The following is a 20,403-nucleotide window of genomic DNA, read 5'->3' as shown; positions in this document are numbered from 1 at the left end:
TTCCACCGTGTTGGAGCATTGCTATGCATCCTCTTTGCTGTAAATTCTATCAGTTCATAAGGTCGTTTAGGGGACTTGTGAAACAAATGACCCTAATTCCCTTAAGTTCTGGAAAGACACTCTACATTCCTTGATACAGGAAATTGACTCTGACAAAATCAGATTAAGATTGTGACTAAAGAAATGGAATCAGTTATTGGAATATATCCATAAACACCTGTCAAAAGATATCCTGGCTCTACTACAGCTTTAACAATGCTATCATTATGTTACATCGTAAAATTTTAAAGTCAACTCGACTCATGGGTAGCCCTTAATTATAACCAACAACGGCCTTCGGAAAGAGGTTTTTTTCTTTGATTCCTAGTCCACTCATGTGGCCGGCCATCACAGCTGCTCCGTCGAACGTTTGTGCAACCAACCTATAGTTTAAGTCAAACTCAGTAACAATGGTTTTTCACATGTTCAAGCAAACCATTGGCTGTTCGATTTGCGTTGACATCAGTGAAAGGAATTAAACTTTCGTGAGCTTTACCACCTTTAGAATCAACGTATGTCAGAGTGGTTGATAGGTGAGACAAATTCATAATGTCTGAAGTCTCGTCAAGATGAAGGGCAACCAAAATAGCGTGTTTTATTTCTGACTTTACTTTTCCAAAACTACATTACTGACAGCCCTTATTACAGTCATTTTATATCCTCTTTGAAGTTCCGCGAAACACGATTGATGTTTCTAGGTGTGTACTTAATGTCGCATCGTAAGTGACGATTAAATTCAATGCACCCAAATAAGCACCCCTGTTCAAAGAATCTTCACACTCAGAACGTCCTCGGAAAGGTAATTCGTGAATAGCTAAAAATACACATCAATAAATCACTTGAGCACGTATCCGTTTTTCCGAACGGTCTCATTATATTGTACAGTGCGTGCACGCAATTGGGCACCAAGCAGAACATCAATTCTAGATTTTCCAAACTTGTTCAGCTGTAACAGTGCAGAAATGTGTGACTGCGATTTCTCATGCTCTGGAGTGGCATTGTGCAAGTTACTCAGATTATCATAATCAGTGTCCGACCAAACAATTCGGTCTCTTGCAAAGAGTAAACGTGGCCAGCAGAACAGTAAATTAAATTCGTAACTTCAAGCAAATCCATTTGGTTTTATTGTACAGCGAAGTTTGTAAATGGTGAACGTACCCCCGGTTTTTAGTTTCATGCTTCCCTTTAACGTTTGGGCATATCTGGAGAAGGTTTTCGAGACTGAACAATTTCTAGTTTCTCACATAAGCTCCTAAAATTAAACGGTTTGTCCAACAGTTGTCAGCCGTCGCAAATAGTACGATAGTTGAAACTAAGAAGAAATTGTACACTGGCGGAAAAGAATCCAAACACCAAGATGGAGTTGTGCTAGATTAACGAACGATGGTAGGTGTGTTTTTATCATCTGAAAGATGACGTTGATTCAGTTTTCCCGCAAATCGCATTACCGTGGCGCTAGAAGCGGCCCCATGATTTCCCATGTGAGATTCGTTCTAGAGCGTTGGTTACCTGTGAGATTCGGCGGAGTGATTGTCATTGGGTCAAGAATGCCTTTACGACGACGAAAAGGCCGTTATCAACAGCTCACTGCGGTTGAACGAGGCCATATAATAGGGCTAAATGAAGGTGAATGTTCCTTCCGCGCTATTGCAGAACGACTTGGCAGGAATGTCTCCACTGTGCATGAGTGTTGACAGCAGTGTCACGAGAAGGTACGCTCGCGAGAAGACCGGACCCCGGACGTCCCCGTTGGACCACCGAGAGGGAAGACCGCCATATACGGCGTATGGCTGTGCTGCAGCGGACTGCGTCTGCAGCAAAATTTCGAGCCGCAGTTGGCACCACAGTGAGGCAACGAACTGTTTGAAATCGGTAACTTGAAGGACAGCTCCGTGCCAGACGCCCTGCTGCGTGCATTCCACTTACCCCAAACCAGCACCGTCTGCGACTTCAGTGGTGTCAAGCGAGAGCTCGTTGGAGAATGCAGTGGAGGTACGGGTTGTTTTCCGATGAAAGCCGGTTCTGCCTTGGTGCCAGTGATGGCCGCGTGCTGATTAGAAAGAGGCCAGGTGAGCACCTGCATTCCACCCGTCTGCGGTGTCGACACACTGGACCTACACCGGGAGTTCTGGTATGGGGAACAATTTCCCATGACAGCAGGAGCACTCTCGTGGTTATCCCAAGCACCCTGACTGCAGATGTGTACGTCCGTATAGTGACTCGACCTGTTGTGCTGCCATTCATGAACAGCATCCCCGGAGGTGTTTTCCAACAGGATAATGCACGCCCCCAAGACGCTGTTGTAACTCAACATGCTCTACAGAGTGCCGATATGTTGCCTTGGCTTGTCGATCCCCGATCTGTCCCCAGTCGAGCACGTATGGGACATCATTGTACTTCAACTCCAGCGTCATCCACAACCGGCATTAACCGTCCCTGTATTGACCGACCAAGTGAAACAGGCATGGAACTCACCCCACAAGATGACATCCGGCACTAGTACGATACAATGCATGCACGTTTGCATGCCTGCATTCAGCAGTCAGGTGATTACGCCGTAATTAATCGACCAGCATGGCACATTTGTGGCGGCTTTCCTCGCGCGGATATTAATGTGTAATCTTGGACTTTAATCAATTTAATATGTTACCTCGACAAATATATTGCCTAAATTTCCGTATTCTATATTCCTTATTTATAATATTTGGATATTTCTTCCTCCAGTGTATTTCACTAAATAATTCTACATAAGTTCACAATTACGCACTCACGACACAAGTTAAATTATAAGCAATGTCCATGTTGCATGTTATTACACTAGTGTCCAAAAGTTAAGCATAATCACTAAACGAGTCCATACCGCCTGATAGGAATGTCAGACGGATTGCTGAACAACCGGAAGCTGACTCACACACCATAAGTCACACAACTTGTCCAAAAATACGGTGTCAGAAAGGTTCTGATAGCTAAGGTACACCTATGACAACAACTAACAAAACTTGGCAATGTCTTCTAAAACAATATATGCTGTCAATAAGGTGTATGGTTACCCCTAACGGTTTTGGAGGGTCCTTGGTGGAAGCTGACGGGATGCAATTCGCCTTCCTAATGCACCGCAGGCATGTTCTATAGGGTTCAGATCCGCAGACCTCGATGGCCAGTCCATGCGATGAATGTCTTCCTCAGCCAGAAATTCATCCACCAGAGCAGCGTGGTGTGGTCGGGCATTATCGTCCATTAAGAGGAAGTCTGGACCAACCGCACCTCTTAAGAGTCGAACATGTGGTCTCAGTACCTCATCCCTGTATCTCCGAGCGTTAACAGTGTTCCTAGGACCACCCATGAAGATGTGCAGGTCCGTACGGCCATTCAAAACGATGCCACTCCACATCATAGCGCCACTACCACCACCATACTGGTTCCGTTCCACGATGTTCCAGTGGTTGTATCGGCTACCCGGTTCTCTCCAGATTAATGTGCGACGGGAATCGTTCTGAAAACTGAAGCGGGATTCATCTGTGAAGAGCACATGCCTCCATTCATTCATGTTCCAGTTTCGATGTTTACGGCTCCACAGTAAACGGGCCCGTCTCTGTGCTGGAGTGAGCGGGACGCACACCGCTGAACGTCGGGCAAACAGCCCTGCTATTCTGAGCATCCGGTACACAGTTTGTCGGTAAACGGCAACCCCTGAGTCGGCTGCAAGCTCCGCCGGCTATTCTCTTGCAGGTGCACTCCGATTTCGTCGGGCGGTTAAGGCCAGATATCGGTCCTGCTGTGGGGTGGTTACCCTTGGTCTACCTGGTACTGGCCTACGCCTAACATCTCTTGTGTCTCGAAATCGTTTCCAAAGCCTGGAAATGACACTTTGTGGCACATTCAAGGATACGGCGACTTCCGTCTGTGTCTGGCCTGCTTCCAGGCGGCCGAGTATTCTACCCTGCATAACGGGGTCCAGATGGCGTTGTTGTGCCATTATATTGTCACGTTCACCACGAGGCTACACTCCGCACACTATACCAGGGCCAACATGACTCATGGAATATGGGGCGTAGGAACTGGCTGTGTTTACCTTGCGGTTACGCCGCTAGTCAGAGCAGGGGACAATCCTTTCCTACACAGAGCGAACACGTAAGGTTAGTAGGGGCGTATGTCGTGCGATTTGCGGTCTATTTTCTGTTGCCCTGCTTACTCGTAACTTATGCTTAACTTCAAGACACTAGTGTGTTATGAAGCTACGCTCCTACAAACTCGCCACTTGGTCCCCTACAATGCTGGCACCTACTAGTATGCTAAGCAAGTTTTTCTCACACTGTTACATATCAAAAGGTAATTTTCAATTCTGAAATGATGTGGATACTCGTACTTTTAAAACAATATTTCACTGCTTCAGATGTCACTCGCAAGAGGTGTTTCTTTAAACAGTTGACAACTATCACCGAATACCACAGAGGTTACACGTTGAAAAAAGTTGAAATCAGACGACTACTGATCAATTCAACATGGAGACTGCCTTAACTCGCATGTCAGCCACGTGCTACAGTAACTTCCAAACCACAACTTCAGTAACTTAACAATAACTAACTTCACCGTCAAGATCTTCTATTTATATATATCTGACCAGATTTCCAGAATGCAGAAGAGTAGTTAAAAATGGGATTCTGTGTCGTAAGTGCGATGAATGGTACCATTTTCGTTGTGCAACTATTGTAAATAGGTCTGATATTGAAGAAAGTGTGTGGCTGTGTCCCGAGTGTAAACAAACTGATAGTGAGGTAGAACAACAAGAAAGAGAGACTTACGAATCTATGCTTAAGATTTTAGGAGTGCTACAAGAAGACTTATGTGCTCTGAAACTTGAAAATGAAAGTTTAAAGGACAGAATAAAGAAACTGGAAGATAAAGAAGACAGTGGAGAAGAAAGATCGCCGTGGACGGAAGTGACGCTTAGCCATTTTAGGCCTAATGTTAAACATATGGGGGAAAATACGTACAACTTCAAACCGGGAAAAAACTCTTTGCAGTGCCAAAATAGATTTCAGTCATTGCAACAAGTTCCAGAAGAAGACACATCAAGTTTTCCAAACAATTTTAAATCCAGTGGAGATAACCTACAGAAGAAGAAAACCACCCGGAAGTCAAGATCGCAAAAAATTCATCTCTACGCAGACAGTCAAGGGCGGGGTATGGCAGAAGGCATCAAGGATGAGCTCCATAATCCAGAAACTGAGGTTTTAGGACTAATAAAACCGCGTGCCAAAACTGAAGACGTCCTTTCAAGTTGTGATCCTGTGTTAGAGAAGTACAACTACGTGGTGATTGTGAGTGGTACAAATGACATTGCTGCAAAAGAAGGTGAGGAACTAATTACGACCCTCAGAGATAAGATTTCGAAACTACCTGACTCAAAAGTAATTGTAGTTAATATGCCACCCAGGTATGACCTTATAGAAGACTCGTGTGTGAACAAAGCTGTACATGATGTAAATATAAAAATCAAGAGATTAAGTAAGAGTTTTAGAAATGTCTATGTGGTAGATACTTTAGGTCTTGGCAGGCAAATGTTCACTAGGCATGGGTTACATCTGAATGGTAATGGAAAAGCAACACTCTGTAGACAAATCGCTACAATTATCAACAGAGATGTTCAAACTAATATGCACTTAAGAAAACCCATACCACTAAATTGGCATATACAGGGAAACTTGCCAGAAAAATCAGATCCTTAAATCAAGATCTATGTACAAATATCTGGGTTCCAGGGACGTTCTCAACTCATGAGTCAAATGTTACCCAATTACAAAAGTCAAGTTTTACGGAGGAAGGGGGTCTGAGATTGCTCTTGGTAAACTGTCAGAGTGTAGTAAATAAACAAATAAAATTCAGTACATTGATGGAATCTTATGAGACTGATGTGGTGATAGGAGTATAAGCATGGTTGAGAGACGGGGTAGGTAATAGAGAAGTATTTCCAGAAGGGTATACAGTCTATCGTAGAGACCGAGGAGATAAAAAGGGCGGGGGGTGTTTATTCTGGTGAAGGAAACTTATTGTTCACATGAATGGTTTACCGATGAAAGGGATGAAATATTAGGGATAAAATTAGTTTGTGATAATATGAAGGAGGTGGGAATTATAGGAACATATAGGCCTGTAAGAGAGGAAAGAGACATGGAAATATTTGAGAAATTAATAGATTATACTCATAAAAACAATAATAATGCTATGGTAATAACTGGGGGAGACCTAAACTTGCCTGAAGTTGAATGGAATGGAGCTGCAATTGAAGCCCATGAACAGAAACTGGCAAATAAGTTAATTTGGGAGGGAAGATGTACACAAGTAGTACAAGAACCGACTCATCTCAACAACTTGCTAGATGTATTCTTGGTTAAACCATGGGAAATTGTTGACAAAACTGAGGTAATTGAAGAAATAGGTGACCATAAGGCTGTAATAAAGGATGTAGGACTTGTGCCAAACATGCTTAATAAGAGGGTCACACAAGACAAGAAACTATACAGAAGAGCGAAAGTTGATGAATTTGGGACTTACCTTAAATCACAATTCAGTTGTTGGATAAGTGAAGGGAATAATGTGGATACACTTTGGGCTAAATTTAAAGGAATCATTTGGGAAGGAGAGAAGAGATTTGTACCTGTTAAGAAGGGTAAAATGACCTCAGACCCTGTTTATTATACAAGGGAAATAAGGAAATTAAAAAGAAAATGTAGAATAGTAAACAGGAATATCAAAGAGGGTAGGGAGAATAGAGAAACTAGAGAACATTTAATGAGGGAACTGAATAGAGTGAAAAAGGAAGCAAAAGAGAAATATATGAATGACATACTTCAAGAGGGTAATGACCACAAAGGGAAATGGAAAAAGATGTATTCATATATTGTGAATCAAAAAGGAAAAGGAATCCAAATTCCTACAATGGTGGGAGAAGGGGGTGAACACTATTCAACAGATACTGAGAAAGCAAATCCATTTAGTGGGGAATTCAGAGATTCAGTAGAAGATTGTCAGGAGTTGGAAACAGTAACAGAAGATAGAGAGGGAGAGACACATAGGGAAACAAGAAGCTTCTCATTCACAAATGAAGATATTTTCAGAGAAATCCAACTGCTTCGGCAAGGAAAAGCAGCAGGAAGTGATCAAATTACTGGGGAGGTATTAAAGACAATGGGGTGGTACATAGTGCCTTATTTAAAATTTCTCTTTGACTATGTCATAAATAATAGTGTAATACCAAAAGAATGGACGGAATCTATAATAGTACCAAATTATAAAGGAAAGGGTGATAAAAGGAAACCAGATAACTACAGACCAATCAGCCTGACCAGTATAGTTTGTAAAATACTGGAGAGTTCAATAGCAAAGTACATCAGAGGGATATGTGATGATAAAAATTGGTTCATGAGGAGCCAGTATGGATTTAGAAAGAAATTTTCTTGTGAGGCACAACTGGTGGGATTTCAGCAGGACATATCAGATCAGTTGGATTCAGGAGGCCAGTTAGATTGCATAGCCATAGATCTTTCCAAAGCCTTTGATAGAGTGGAACATGGAATATTATTAAAGAAATTGGAGAGATGAGGATTGGACGTAAGGGTTATATGTTGGATAAGAACATTTCTAAATTCAAGGGTTCAGAAAGTTTAAGTAGGAAATAATATATCACAGGAAGAGAAAGTTTGGAAGGGAATTGCACAGGGTAGTATAATCGGTCCGTTACCTTTCTTAATATACACAAATGATTTAGGGAACAATATAACATCAAAAATAAGATAGTATGCAGATGATATAATTGTTTATAGGGAAATAAATATCATTGAGGATTGTTCAGAGTTACAAAGGGACCTTGAAAGTATCCAACAGTGGGTTGAAGAAAATAATATGAAGGTTAATGGAGGCAAATCAACTGTTACAACATTTACAAACAGGAGCTTTAAAACTGAATTTGAATATACTTTGGATGAGGTAATTATCCCAAAAGATGGTAAGTGCAAATACTTAGGTGTGAGATTTGAAAGTAATTTGCACTGGAAGGGTCATGTTAATGACATTGTTGGGAAAGCATACAGATCGTTACATGTCATGATGAGGCTACTTAAAGGATGCAACAAAGAATTAAAAGAAAAAAGTTACTTAAGTATGGTTCGTCCATTATTAGAATATGCAAACAGTGTTTGGGATCCTCACCAAGAATACCTAATAAAAGAAATAGATAGTGTGCAGAGGAAAGCAGCAAGATTTGTAACAGGGGATTTCAGGAGAAACAGTAGTGTATCAGAAATGTTAGAGGAACTTGGGTGGAAACTTTAAGTAAGAGAAAGAAAAAACTAGACTTATAGGATTATATAGAGCCTATACAGGAGAAGAAGCCTGGGGAGAAATCCGTGAGAGGCTTCAGTTGGAAAATAATTATATTGGCAGAACTGACCACAAGTATAAAATTAAAAGGAATTTTAGCAGAAGGGACTGGGGTAAATTTTCATTCATTGGGTAGGGCGTGAAGGAGTGGAACAATTTACCAGGGGTAGTGTTTGATCCTTTTCCAAAATCTGTACAGGTATTCAAGAAGAGAATAAACAGCAACAGGGAAAATAAATGAAATATTAGAGGGCATTCGACCAGTGCAGGCTACTGTAAATAAAAAATGTGTGTTTAAAAAAAATAATTCCATCCCCGGGTCCATGGAGTTTGGACAGCCAAAGTAGGGGACTGCCTGTAGGGGTGAAGTACAGTGGGGACTTCGAGGACCCTGGGACCACTACGGTAGCTGTGAAGGCCCTTCAGGAACTCTGAAAAGTGGTGGCAAAAGGGGCTCTGGTTAAGATGCAGCAGGTCGTTATGCTACTTAGATTCCAAAATGGGTAAAAAAAGTAAATAAATGCAATGTAAATGTTAATCTTATACCAGTTGCATAGTATTATTTGAAGAAATTCCACATACTGTATATGAGTTGACTATGTTTGTAGGTATAGGAGATATTATAAGTTGAATTTTGTAAACAATATAAATTTATTAAGGATGATCTGTTTGTTTAATAGAAAAACTTGTTAGCATAAATTGTATATTATTGTATTCTAGAAAATGTTTTTTTCTTCTCTTGTTAATTTAAAATTTAGTGCTTGACAATAATGTATTTTAGTGTACTATTTGCCACCGAGGTAGACACCCCATTTGCAAATAAAGATTTTGATTTGATTTGATTTGAAAGATACGTAACAAAAGACACTGCCTTCTTGAATGTTCCAGAGTGTCCAATACATAGAAATAGTGTACAGAATCTTCTCAATCATTCTAGTGTGTATACCATTCTGGAAGTTACAGTGTGTTTCACAATTATGGATTACAATTTATATATATATATAGGTAAGAAAAATACAGTATTAATTTACAGGTATTTACATTTACGGAACTGATATCAATGTCTATGTACAACACATGTTTCATAACCTCACACACAATACCATCATTCGACTACGTAAATAATAATAACACTAATACTTAATGACATAACCTCACACACAACGCGATCGTATCGCAATAATAATGCAAATACTAACATGATGTAACACTTCACAGCCATACATACAAATAATAATAATAATAATAATAATAATAATAATAATAATAATAATAATAATAATAGAGCTCGTTTTCTACATTAGTTACCCGTGAGTTAGAGAATATTATTTTCAAGTTATACCTATTACGGCACTTGCGTCAATACCCCCCCCCCTATTACTTGAAACAATTTCCACACTTTGTCACACTCTCTTGGTCCACACCATTTAACTTCACACAGACTACCTCAGTCACACAGCCCTCCTGTTGGCTTTGTCGAAGTCCGCAGTTCGCAGCCCGGTGGCTCCCGTTCCGTCGGGGAGCACCACCTTCCCTTGGTGGGTCCGTTGGGTCCGGTCGACGGTGTCTTCGTTCCTGGTGATGGTGATCCACAGGTCCATGCGTGGCATTTGAAGCTCCGCTGGCTTCCCCCTCGTTCCTACCTTTGTGTTCTGTCAGGTGGCACCCTCGTTTCGTGGTTGTCGGTTCGGACCCTATTGGTCCTTGGTCTCGTAGAGAGGGTCCCACTGGCTGTGTCCTTTCTATCGCTGCCTCCATCTCCTGCGACATCGTCTGGGCCTCCCCATAGCTTTGCTCCACGCTGAATCTCCTCCCTGGACAGTTCACGGTGCCGTGGAGCTTACTGCGGCTGTCGAGCGCTTTGCTCTTGATTTCATGCTGATACGGCCCATTCACCGTCGCGTCGTCTGGTTGTTCGGTCTCGGCGTCGAACACCCGCGGTGCTCCATCGGCACGCTTCGCCCCCTCCCGCGGCCGGACTCGGCAGTCGGCTCCCGGCTGGTGGATATCGCCGCGCCCGCCGAACTCTCCCACCGCTTCTTCGCAAGTCGAACATGACCGCGGGCTGCGTCGTACTTCCATCTCCTGTCCAATGATCGGGTATTCGGCTCCCTCTTCTGACGTCGATCCGGTCGTGAACTGGGCCCCGATTTTCTCCTCCAGTTTCCCCAACTGGGCCCCGATATTCTTCTCGAGTTTTCCGATATTCTTGTCGAGTTCTCCAAACTGGGCTTCGATGTTCTTAGCCTGGGCCTGAATGAAGGAAGTTAACTGTTTGAGCATGACCACGGTCCTCTGGTTCTTCATTTTCGAGTCCAATAAATTCAGTAGAATCCTGTCACGGTCGCCAGTTAACGTAGCCACACAGACGCACACGAGATGCTGTCAGTTGGCAATACTTTTATTTACATATTCACATATTAATACACACATGTAACCTTAATCACCGTATCACAAAACAAAAGCACTTCACTTCAAGAATATAAAAAGCCGCCATCTTTAAAGCAGTTGAAAATAGATGACTACTGATCAATTCAACATGGAGACTGCCTTAACTCGCATGTCATCCACGTGCTACAATAACTTCTAAACCACTACATTAACTCAACAGTAGGCCTAACTGACTTCACCGTCAACATCGTCTCATTATATATATATCTGGCCAGATTTTCAGAAAGATACGTTACAAAAGAAACTACCTTCTTGAATGTTCCAGAGTGTCCAATACATAGAAATAGTATACAGAATCTTCTCAATCATTCTAGAGTGTATACCATTCTGGAAGTTACAGTGTTTCACAATTATGGATTACAATTTATATATATACAGGTAAGAATAAATTACAATATTAATGTACAGTTATTTAAATAAATGGAATTGATGTCAATGTCCATGTACAACACATATTTCATAACCTCACACACAGTACGGTCATTCGACTACGCAAATAATAATAACACTAATACTTAACGACATAACCTCACACACAACGCGATCGTAACGTAATAACAATACAAATACTAACATGATGTAACACTTCACAGTCATACATACAAGTAATAATAATAGTAATAATAATAATCGTAAAATAATAATAATAACCGCGATCGTAAAATAATAATAATAATAATAATAATAATAATAATAATAATAATAATAATAATAATGAAATGGCGTATGGCTTTTAGTGCCGGGAGTGTCCGAGGACATGTACGGTTCGCCTGGTGCAGGTCTTTTGATTTGACTCCCGTAGGCGACCTGCTCGTCGTGATGAGGACGAAATGAAGATAAAGACGACACATACAGCCAGCCCCAGTGCCAGCGAAATTAACCAATGATGGTTCAAATTCCCGACCCAGCCGGGAATCGAACCCGGGACCCCTGTGACCAAAGGGCAGCACGCTAACCATTTATCCATGGAGCCGGACATAATAATAATAATAATAATAATAATAATAATAATAATAATAATAATAATAGTAATAATAACAATATTCGAGCTCGATATCCACATTAGTTATCCATGGGCGAGAGAGTATTGTTTTCAAGTTATACCTATTATCGCACTTGCATCAAGGTTTCGACTCTGACCATTCAGCTAAAGCGCCGAGCTGGAATAGGTTGTACTTATTACCAAAATTTCACAAGTTTGTCTGTTTAACAGTACCCCAATACGACCTGGCTAATCGAAACACGATTCCATTGTCAAATATATGGGGAAAGTGTGTGGAGGAAAGAGAACCAGGGTAGAGTGTTATTCAGGAATTAGGTTAAGGCAGATGCTGAGGAATGTAGAAGAGAAGGGGGAGATAAAGTAGAAGGTGGTAGTATTTCAGATTGGTACCAACAGTGGACGGCAAGTAGGTATAAGTAACCACATATTTGGGAATGTATGGGATCTGGTAAATGCAGCACGGGTGGAGTTCAAGGAAGTGGAGATTGTTATCAGTGGAATGCTGTGTAGGAGGGATATTGACTGGAAAATGTTTGGGGATTTAAATGGGACTATGGAGTAGGTATGTGAGAAACTGGTTGTGAGATTTCTAGATCATAATACGTGAGTAGGTGATAGGGATCTGCGTTCAGATGGCCTCCGCTTAAACAGCAGTTGTACGTATAAGTTAGGAAATTCCTTTAGGAGGATTATAGGGAAATATATTCCTTAAAGCGAGGTGGTCTATGGAGCGGTGATAAGTGTACAGGGATCTGAGAGTTAAGTAGGGATGACATAAAAATATTAGAGTTGAACAGTGGAATAATTGTAAAGAAAGGAAAAGAATTAAGTAATGTAACAGATATATACTTATCAGATATTGTAATAGGAGTTGGATCATGGCTGAGATATGATAGAATGGGTACAGACATTTTCTCATGGAACTGGAGTGTCTATCGTAGAGATAGGATAGGAATGGAGGGGTTATTCATTCTAGTGAAAGAAGAATTTGTAAGCTACGAAAATGTTAAAGATGACAAACATAAAATTCTAGGTGTAAGGCTCCTCTCTAAAGATAATAGGAAACTTGATATTTTTGGAGTGTACAGACCGGGAAAGCGTGGCGCAGACGCTGATTCGGAATTATTTGATAAGATATGTGGGAAACGGTTTGGAAAGGAACGTGATTGTAGCGTGTGATCTCAATTTATCAAATGTCAACTGGGAAGTTAATGCGAACAACGGGAATCATGACCAACAAATGGCAAATAAGTTAATCAGGGAAGGTCAGATGAATCAGAAAGTGATGGAACCAACTAGATGGAAGAATATTCCGGACGTTGTGCTCGAAAAACCAGATAAGCTCTATAGAAAAACGGAAACAATAGATGATATTATTGACCATGAAGCTGTTTTTGTGGTAGTTAAAAATAAATGTGATAGAAAGGAAGGTCTTAAAAGTTATACTATTAGGCAGTAGAATATGACTGATAAGACAGGCATGAGGGAGTTTTAAAAAAAGTAACAATGACCAATGGAAAACGGTAAACAAAAATGTAAACAGATTGTGAGATGGGTTTAATGCAGTTGTTGAGGAATGCGAAAAAAGCGATGTACCTTTACAGAAGGTAAGGAATGGTAAAGGCCCGCTATATTATAACGGAGAAATAAAGAGACTACGAAGAAGGTGCAGGTTGGAAAGAAAGTGGCTGTGAAAGTAGGGAGGAATTGAAGGAACGTACTAGGAAGATTAATCTAGCAAGAAATCAGCGAGGGATAACATGATGGCAAGCATAATCGGCTGTTGAAAAACGGAAGGGTATGTATAGGTAAGTTAAGGCAGAAACAGGTTCCAAGATGGACATTCCAGAAATCATTAATGAATAAGGGGAGTGTGTATGCGACGAACTTCAGAAGGCAGAAGTATTCAGTCAGCAGTATGGAAAGAGTTTGGTTGTAAAGGATGATATCCAGACAGAGAATGTGACTAATACTAAGGAAGTATTAAAAATTACCTATGACAACAAGAACAACATCTATATACTGTATATAAAACTAGCAAGATACCCGTACTTCGCTACGGTATTAACCTGAAAATTATTATTCAAAGTTTTACTTTCTGGAGAGTCCACTGTCAGCTTAGCCTGGCATTTCGTACATCAAACGCTTTTGGGGAATGATTATTTTTTTCTGATCTAACACTCATTTGAACCCCATACAGAAGAATTTGAATGTTAAACCCTACCTTATTTAAAATCTGGGATGTAAAAGCGACCAACCTGTGAAATTTTGAATTTGTACGTCGAACAGTAATGGAGGAATATATAGTTTTTAAGGGGTGAATGTTTTTAAATATTTGTTAACATCTAGAGTAAAGAAGACCAAATTTAATAAAACAATAAGTTAGTGCCTAAAAGGGTTTCGGAGGGTCAACCGTCATCTAAACACCTTACGAGAGAAATATTTTCAAGTATACGATATTTTACACATAGGACATAAAAGAACACCCTTCAACTAAAATTACAACTTTGTACTGTATGTCAAACAGATTTGGAGGGATGAATAATTTCGTTTACGGAGCTAACCTCGTTTAAGAGATAGGGTTGGAAAGTTAAAACATATTTCCTATTTTACACCTAGGATTTGGAATTGGAATTTTGTCTTCGTACGTTAAACCATTTCGGAGGAAGGAATGAACATATTTGTTTTTGGATCTTAACCACCATTTAACTCTCTGAGCGGTTAAATTTTTTCAAACCTTCTGTTATTTAACGCCTAGGATATCATTTGGAATTTCAACTTCATAATTCAAACTATTTCATATAAATGCATATTTTTCTCATCATTCCTCACCCCCAGACAAAACCCCCTTAGGGGTGTATTGTTTGTATTGTTTTAAGTCCACTTCTTATTTGTATTCTCATAAACATAATTCAACTCATTTTACGCCGCCTTAAGTTGATTCCACCCCCACCCTCAACCGCCACAAAATACATGTCTTTATTTTTAAAGGAGATTCCAAATACCAATTTTCTCGTCCGTGACATCCTTCGTTTAAGGGGAAGTGTTAACGAGGGCGAATTGTTAAAATGAGCACTCTGTAGTATATCTAAAAACTTAACTTATTACAGAAATGAAAAGTAGGTATTTTTAATCTCTTTTAAAAATAAAGCAACACGTATTTTTGTTTTCAGAAAAATCCCTTAGGGGGTTAAAATGACTGAAAAAGGGTTGAATTACTTTTATTAGGATGCAGGTATATCCAAAACTGAAGATATTACAGACGTGAAAATTTGTATTTGGAATCTCCATTAAAAACAAACACGTATTTTTTGTTTTCAGAAAAATCCCTTAACGGGGGTTAAAACGACTAAAAAGGGGTTGAATTATTTTTATTAGGCTACTGGTATCTCCAAACAGAAGATACTACAGGCATGAAAAGTGGTATTGGGAATCTCCTTTAAAATAAAGAATCACGTATTTTTGTTTAAAAAACACTTGGGGGTGAAAATGACTGAAAAATGGGTTGAATTATTTTTATTAGGATACTGAGATCTCCAAAACTGAAGATGTTACAGACGTGAACATTGGTATTAAGAAATTCCCTTTAAGAATAAAGAAACGCTTATTTTTGTTTTCTGAAAATTCACTTAGGGGGGTTGTATAAAGGACTGAAAAGTGAGTTAAATTCTTTTTATGAGGATGCTTATATCTCAAAAGCTGAAGATGTTACAGACATGAACATTTGTAACTGGAATCTCCCTTAAATATAAAGAAACACGTGTTCTTTTGTTTTCGGAAAATCCACTTAAGGGGGTGGGGTGGGTGAAAAGAACTGAAGAAAGTGTTGAATTATTTTTATGAGGACACTTATATATCAAATACTGAAGATGTTACGGACTTGAAAATTTGTATTTGGATCTCCTGTAAAAGTAAAGGAACACGCATAATTTGTTTTCTGAAAATCCACTCAGTGGGGAGTATTAAAGTAGGTGAATTTAAAAATGAGCATATCTTCAGTATATCAAAAACTTACCACATAGTACAGACATGAAACTGGTATTTTAATCTCTTTTAAAAATAATGTAACACCTATTTTTGTCTCGGAAAAAACAATTATGGGGTGGGGGTTCTAAAAAGGACTGTAAAAGGGGATGATTCCTTTTTATGATACTTATATCTCACTTACTGAAGATGAAACAGACATGACATTTGTATTTGAAATCTCCTTTTAAAAAAGAAACACGTATTCTTTTGTTTTCGGGAAATCCAACTAAGTGGAAGGGGAGATAAAATAATTGAAAAATGAGTTGAATTATTTGTTTGAGGATACCTATATCTAAAAAACTAAAGATGTTACAGACCCGAAAGTTGGTGTTTGGAATCTCCTTTAAATATAAAGAAACACACATTTTTGAGGGGAAATAAACTTCGGGGGTTGGGGTGAAAATAAGGTTGAATTATTTTTATGAAGATACATATACCTCAAAAACTAAAGATGTTACGGTCTTGATAATTGGTATTTGGAAGCTCCTTAATAAATAAAGGAACGTATTTTTTGTTTATGGAAAATTCAGTTAAGGCAGGAGGGTGAGATGAAGTGAAAAAAATGAATTCTCATTATGGGGATACTTATATTTTAACACTGAAGGTTACTGACGGGAAAATTGGTATTTCGAATATCCTTTAACAATAAAGAAATATGCACATTTTTGAGGGGACTGTCTGCTTAACGTGCGCGGGGGGGGGGGTGTTGAAAAAGGAGTCTAATTCTTTTTATGAGGATACTTATATCTAAGGAAATTGTAACGGATCAAACACCAGAACAAACTAAATTCTGACAAGATAAATTGTCGTTATGACCTTGCTCCTCGATGGCGATCGTAATTAACATGCCCACGAGTCACGATATAGATAATTATCAACAATTGCAAGCTGGGCGCCAGGCTTCGAAATTAAATGTAATTTGAAACCGAGTTTAGATCTAAAATATACTAAATTTACATGAATGAGACTATCCCGGTCGTGAGGTATAAGGATACTAACCATTAAATACCATGTGGAAAATCATAGGGAACCTACTAAAAAGTAAATTATTTAACGATGTACAAATAAAAAGGTTTTATTCCATAAAAGGATGAAATTCCGTAAAAACGAGTTATTCCCAAAATTGAAAATTACTGACAGATTACAATTAAACACAACACGCGCGGACTTGCGATAACAGGGCTTACTAATGCACACCGGAGGTTGATCTTTTCGTCATCTGCTTCTGTAGTTGATAGTTGTCGTCCCCCTTCCAACAGCATCATCTTCGTCATCTGCTTCATGGAATGGATTCCACCCTGAATCTATCACTCCCTATTTTACTGAGTACCAAAAACATAGTACCAGCCTTACAATATGAAATTCCACATCGGAATTAACTGGATAGAGAGAACGGAAAACATCCAGTCCTTCTATATTATATGAACTTGTCTTTCTAAATAATCTGAGTAAGTCTCACAGAGCAGATAAGAAATATTGAGTGTAAGCACCTCATCAGCGATGCACTCAGATAGCAGAGTGACTCTCTAAAAGCCCGTGTACTACCTGAGAATGGAGACTCAAGAAAGCTGGATGCAGAATGATCTTCACCACGCAGTGTAGATCTATATAAATCCTCTTCATATTCCCACTTCCCCCCTTGATGTCACATGATATGTCGTTCCAATGAGAGCTCATGTACGTCGCCACTCTGTAGATATATAGATGTTGTGTCTGTTCTTGACAGTAAAAGCCCTTCTGATAGGAGCACGTGATACGGTGTGATTTAGCGTCTCAGCAACAAAACTATGTCCTTCCCTCGTACTGCTGCGTACGTTTCCAAGAAGCTTCCAAAATTAACCTTCCTGGACTATTGCGAGACACCAAGTAGCCTGTTAGCGCAAGACCTACTGACTTAATATTTCAACGGAATATTCTAATGTATTACAACTAGCAAGATACCCGTGCCTTGCTACGGTATTATACTGAAATTTATAATTAAATGCTTAACGTTTTATATATAATCCGCCAAAATTCGCGATCTGACTCGTTTTCTGAGAGATTACGGCAAAGTTCCTCCTATTTTTCAATCTTTCTTTCCATCAATCGATTTCGTACTTCCCGGGCTAGGTCCAGGTATTCCACCCATTCAGTTGGGTCCCTAAATCTTTGCCATCTTTTCCTGTAAGCATTTTTAATATGGATCAAATCCTTGAGGAGTGCCTTGGGTGCCTTGGCGGTACTGAACCCCCGGCCGGACTGCATTCCTAGTCATTACCCGGCCAGGACCCGTTTCCAGCGCAGTCCGCGCATTTTGACAACGGTCCAGAATATTATTATTATTATTATTATTATTATTATTATTATTATTATTATTATTATTATTATTATTATTATTATTAATGTTCTGGACCCCACAGCAAGATGCAATACCGCTACTTGGCGGTAAATTACATCTGCTGCCATTGTCATTGCTGACAATGCCACCAGCACCATTGTCGCGCGTATGAAAGCGCGCGGGATTTCTGGCGATACGAATGACATACTTCCGTGCATAATTGACCTTATTATAGATGTGAACAATTGCACGGTCAATATCATTCTAATTTTTTTTCAAATGTGTTTAAATTTTCATTTATATGCTAGGAGAATCTATCGTAATCTAACTTTAAGTTTTCCAGAAGAAAATATGGCTCTTTTAAACGAACCCAGGGAAGATTAAAAAAATCGGTTTATGATCAGAATGAGTACATTATGAACAGTAAAATCAATTAGTCCCAATTACTTTTCACCCCACCAACGTTAATTTGATTTACCCCCCGCCCTACCAAAAAAAGAAGGCGTGTTTCTTTATGTTTCAAGGAGATTGCAAATACCAAAGTTCACGCCTGTTACATTCAATTTTGAGATATGAGTATATATGTATGTATGTATTGCACCCGTCCACCTCCCGAGTCCCAGACTAGCATTTATCTCAGGGGTGTCGGTTCATTATTTAAATCATCAAATATAAATATAACGGCATAATAGAACACGGGGATGAACGGAGCAACTTAAAATTAAAAGGGGGAAGGCTCGATTGTAACTTGAATTTAAGGACTCCATGATAGGACTAGGAAGTGACTGTTACTTTAAAAAGGGCATTATCTAACTACAATAAAAAGATTATGAGAGTGGTTTCCTTTGAAATAATTTGCCAGAAGGAGCGGTTTATTACGCCATTTGACGTATAAAACTTTGATACACGTGGCAACAATATTTGAATTTACACACATGTTACATATATAAATCACTTGCCATACCGCAAGTGGTATCAATATCTTGCTGCGTTGCTTCTGAAATAAAATGACATTTTGGAGGTATAATTTACGGATCGATTCCATTTGAATCGAACCGTTACTCAAGGATATAGCTTCCTTCTATCGGGAGCCCGAGCATAACCCATGTTACGGTCGGCTTCCCGATTTAACTAAGATGATGTACTCCGGCTATATACATTTTTCCGAGACCGGTACTCGGACTGGGTAATGTTTCTCGTGAATTGAGAAAACTGGATTCCACGGACAGTTCCTATCCTACGATATCCAGCTGATGCCATACCAATGAATTAGCATTTACATTTTATTTACATGTGATCTGAATTGTCACCAGTTATCCTCAGTAGACTACTGACACAGATGAGATAACGAGAAGCGGTGGGAAATACCGTGCCAGTGACCCCCCTCGCATCGCGAGCGAAGTAAACAAACACGCAAGTATGACTGTAACATCGTCCCATACGGAGACCGTACAATAAAGAGGTACCAAATGACTCTAATATTATCATTCTCATTATTCAAACATACGAATAGAGGGATGTTGTCACCAAATAATTTAATCCACGCTCGTCACAATCTTCATGAAATTATCATCCTCGAAATTATTATTATTATTATTATTATTATTATTATTCAACGGTTCCTGGCACTGTCACGTTTGATTAATATCATCATTATTATGCGGGATGCAAACACAAATGGTTATTACTGTTATTATTATTATATCCCTCTCGTGATTATTATTATTATTAATGAATAGGTGACTCAAGATATTATTATTGTTATTCACGTCACTTAAGAGGTTATTATTATTAATGGACCGGTCACCTCCGCCAAATTATATATTAAGATATCGGTCGCAATTACAAATTAATTCACTGATCAACCAACGACATCATTACAGTTATTATTATGACAATTATTATTAATCCGACCGCGGTGATTTAACATCGTCCTTACATTGTTATTATTATCGGTTGCATATTATCATTTAGATTCCCGTTTAACATCTTTATCAACGCTCAATTAATTAAGGCGGTCCAATCCTTTATCTGCAATATTTATTATTATTATTATCACGACATCATGATTGTTCTCGATCGTCATTACAATGAATACAATATACGACCATTTATGTGGAATCTGAACTCTCATTATCCTTAGATCCGTTGTATCTCAACGAACAGCTGTGCAGTCTATTTATTTCGT

At 39.3% G+C, this 20,403-nt stretch overlaps 1 protein-coding gene across 1 annotated transcript in view; it reads right to left on the bottom strand.

The window, feature by feature from the left end:
* Positions 1 to 17,257, bottom strand: part of LOC136864086 (protein zyg-11 homolog B) — a 417,362-nt gene extending 400,105 nt beyond the window's left edge. The window contains exon 1 of the mRNA XM_067140642.2: positions 17,096 to 17,257. Within this exon, the coding sequence (XP_066996743.2) occupies positions 17,096 to 17,181 (86 nt within the window). The 5' untranslated portion in view covers positions 17,182 to 17,257. The remainder of the gene's footprint in view (positions 1 to 17,095) is intronic.
* Between the last annotated feature and the right edge of the window lie 3,146 nt (positions 17,258 to 20,403).

This window comes from Anabrus simplex, chromosome 2 (assembly GCF_040414725.1).
Source record: "Anabrus simplex isolate iqAnaSimp1 chromosome 2, ASM4041472v1, whole genome shotgun sequence".
Taxonomy (NCBI): domain Eukaryota; kingdom Metazoa; phylum Arthropoda; class Insecta; order Orthoptera; family Tettigoniidae; genus Anabrus; species Anabrus simplex.
Note: the sequence above shows the minus strand (reverse complement) of the source record. Positions and strands in the feature narration are given on the sequence as shown.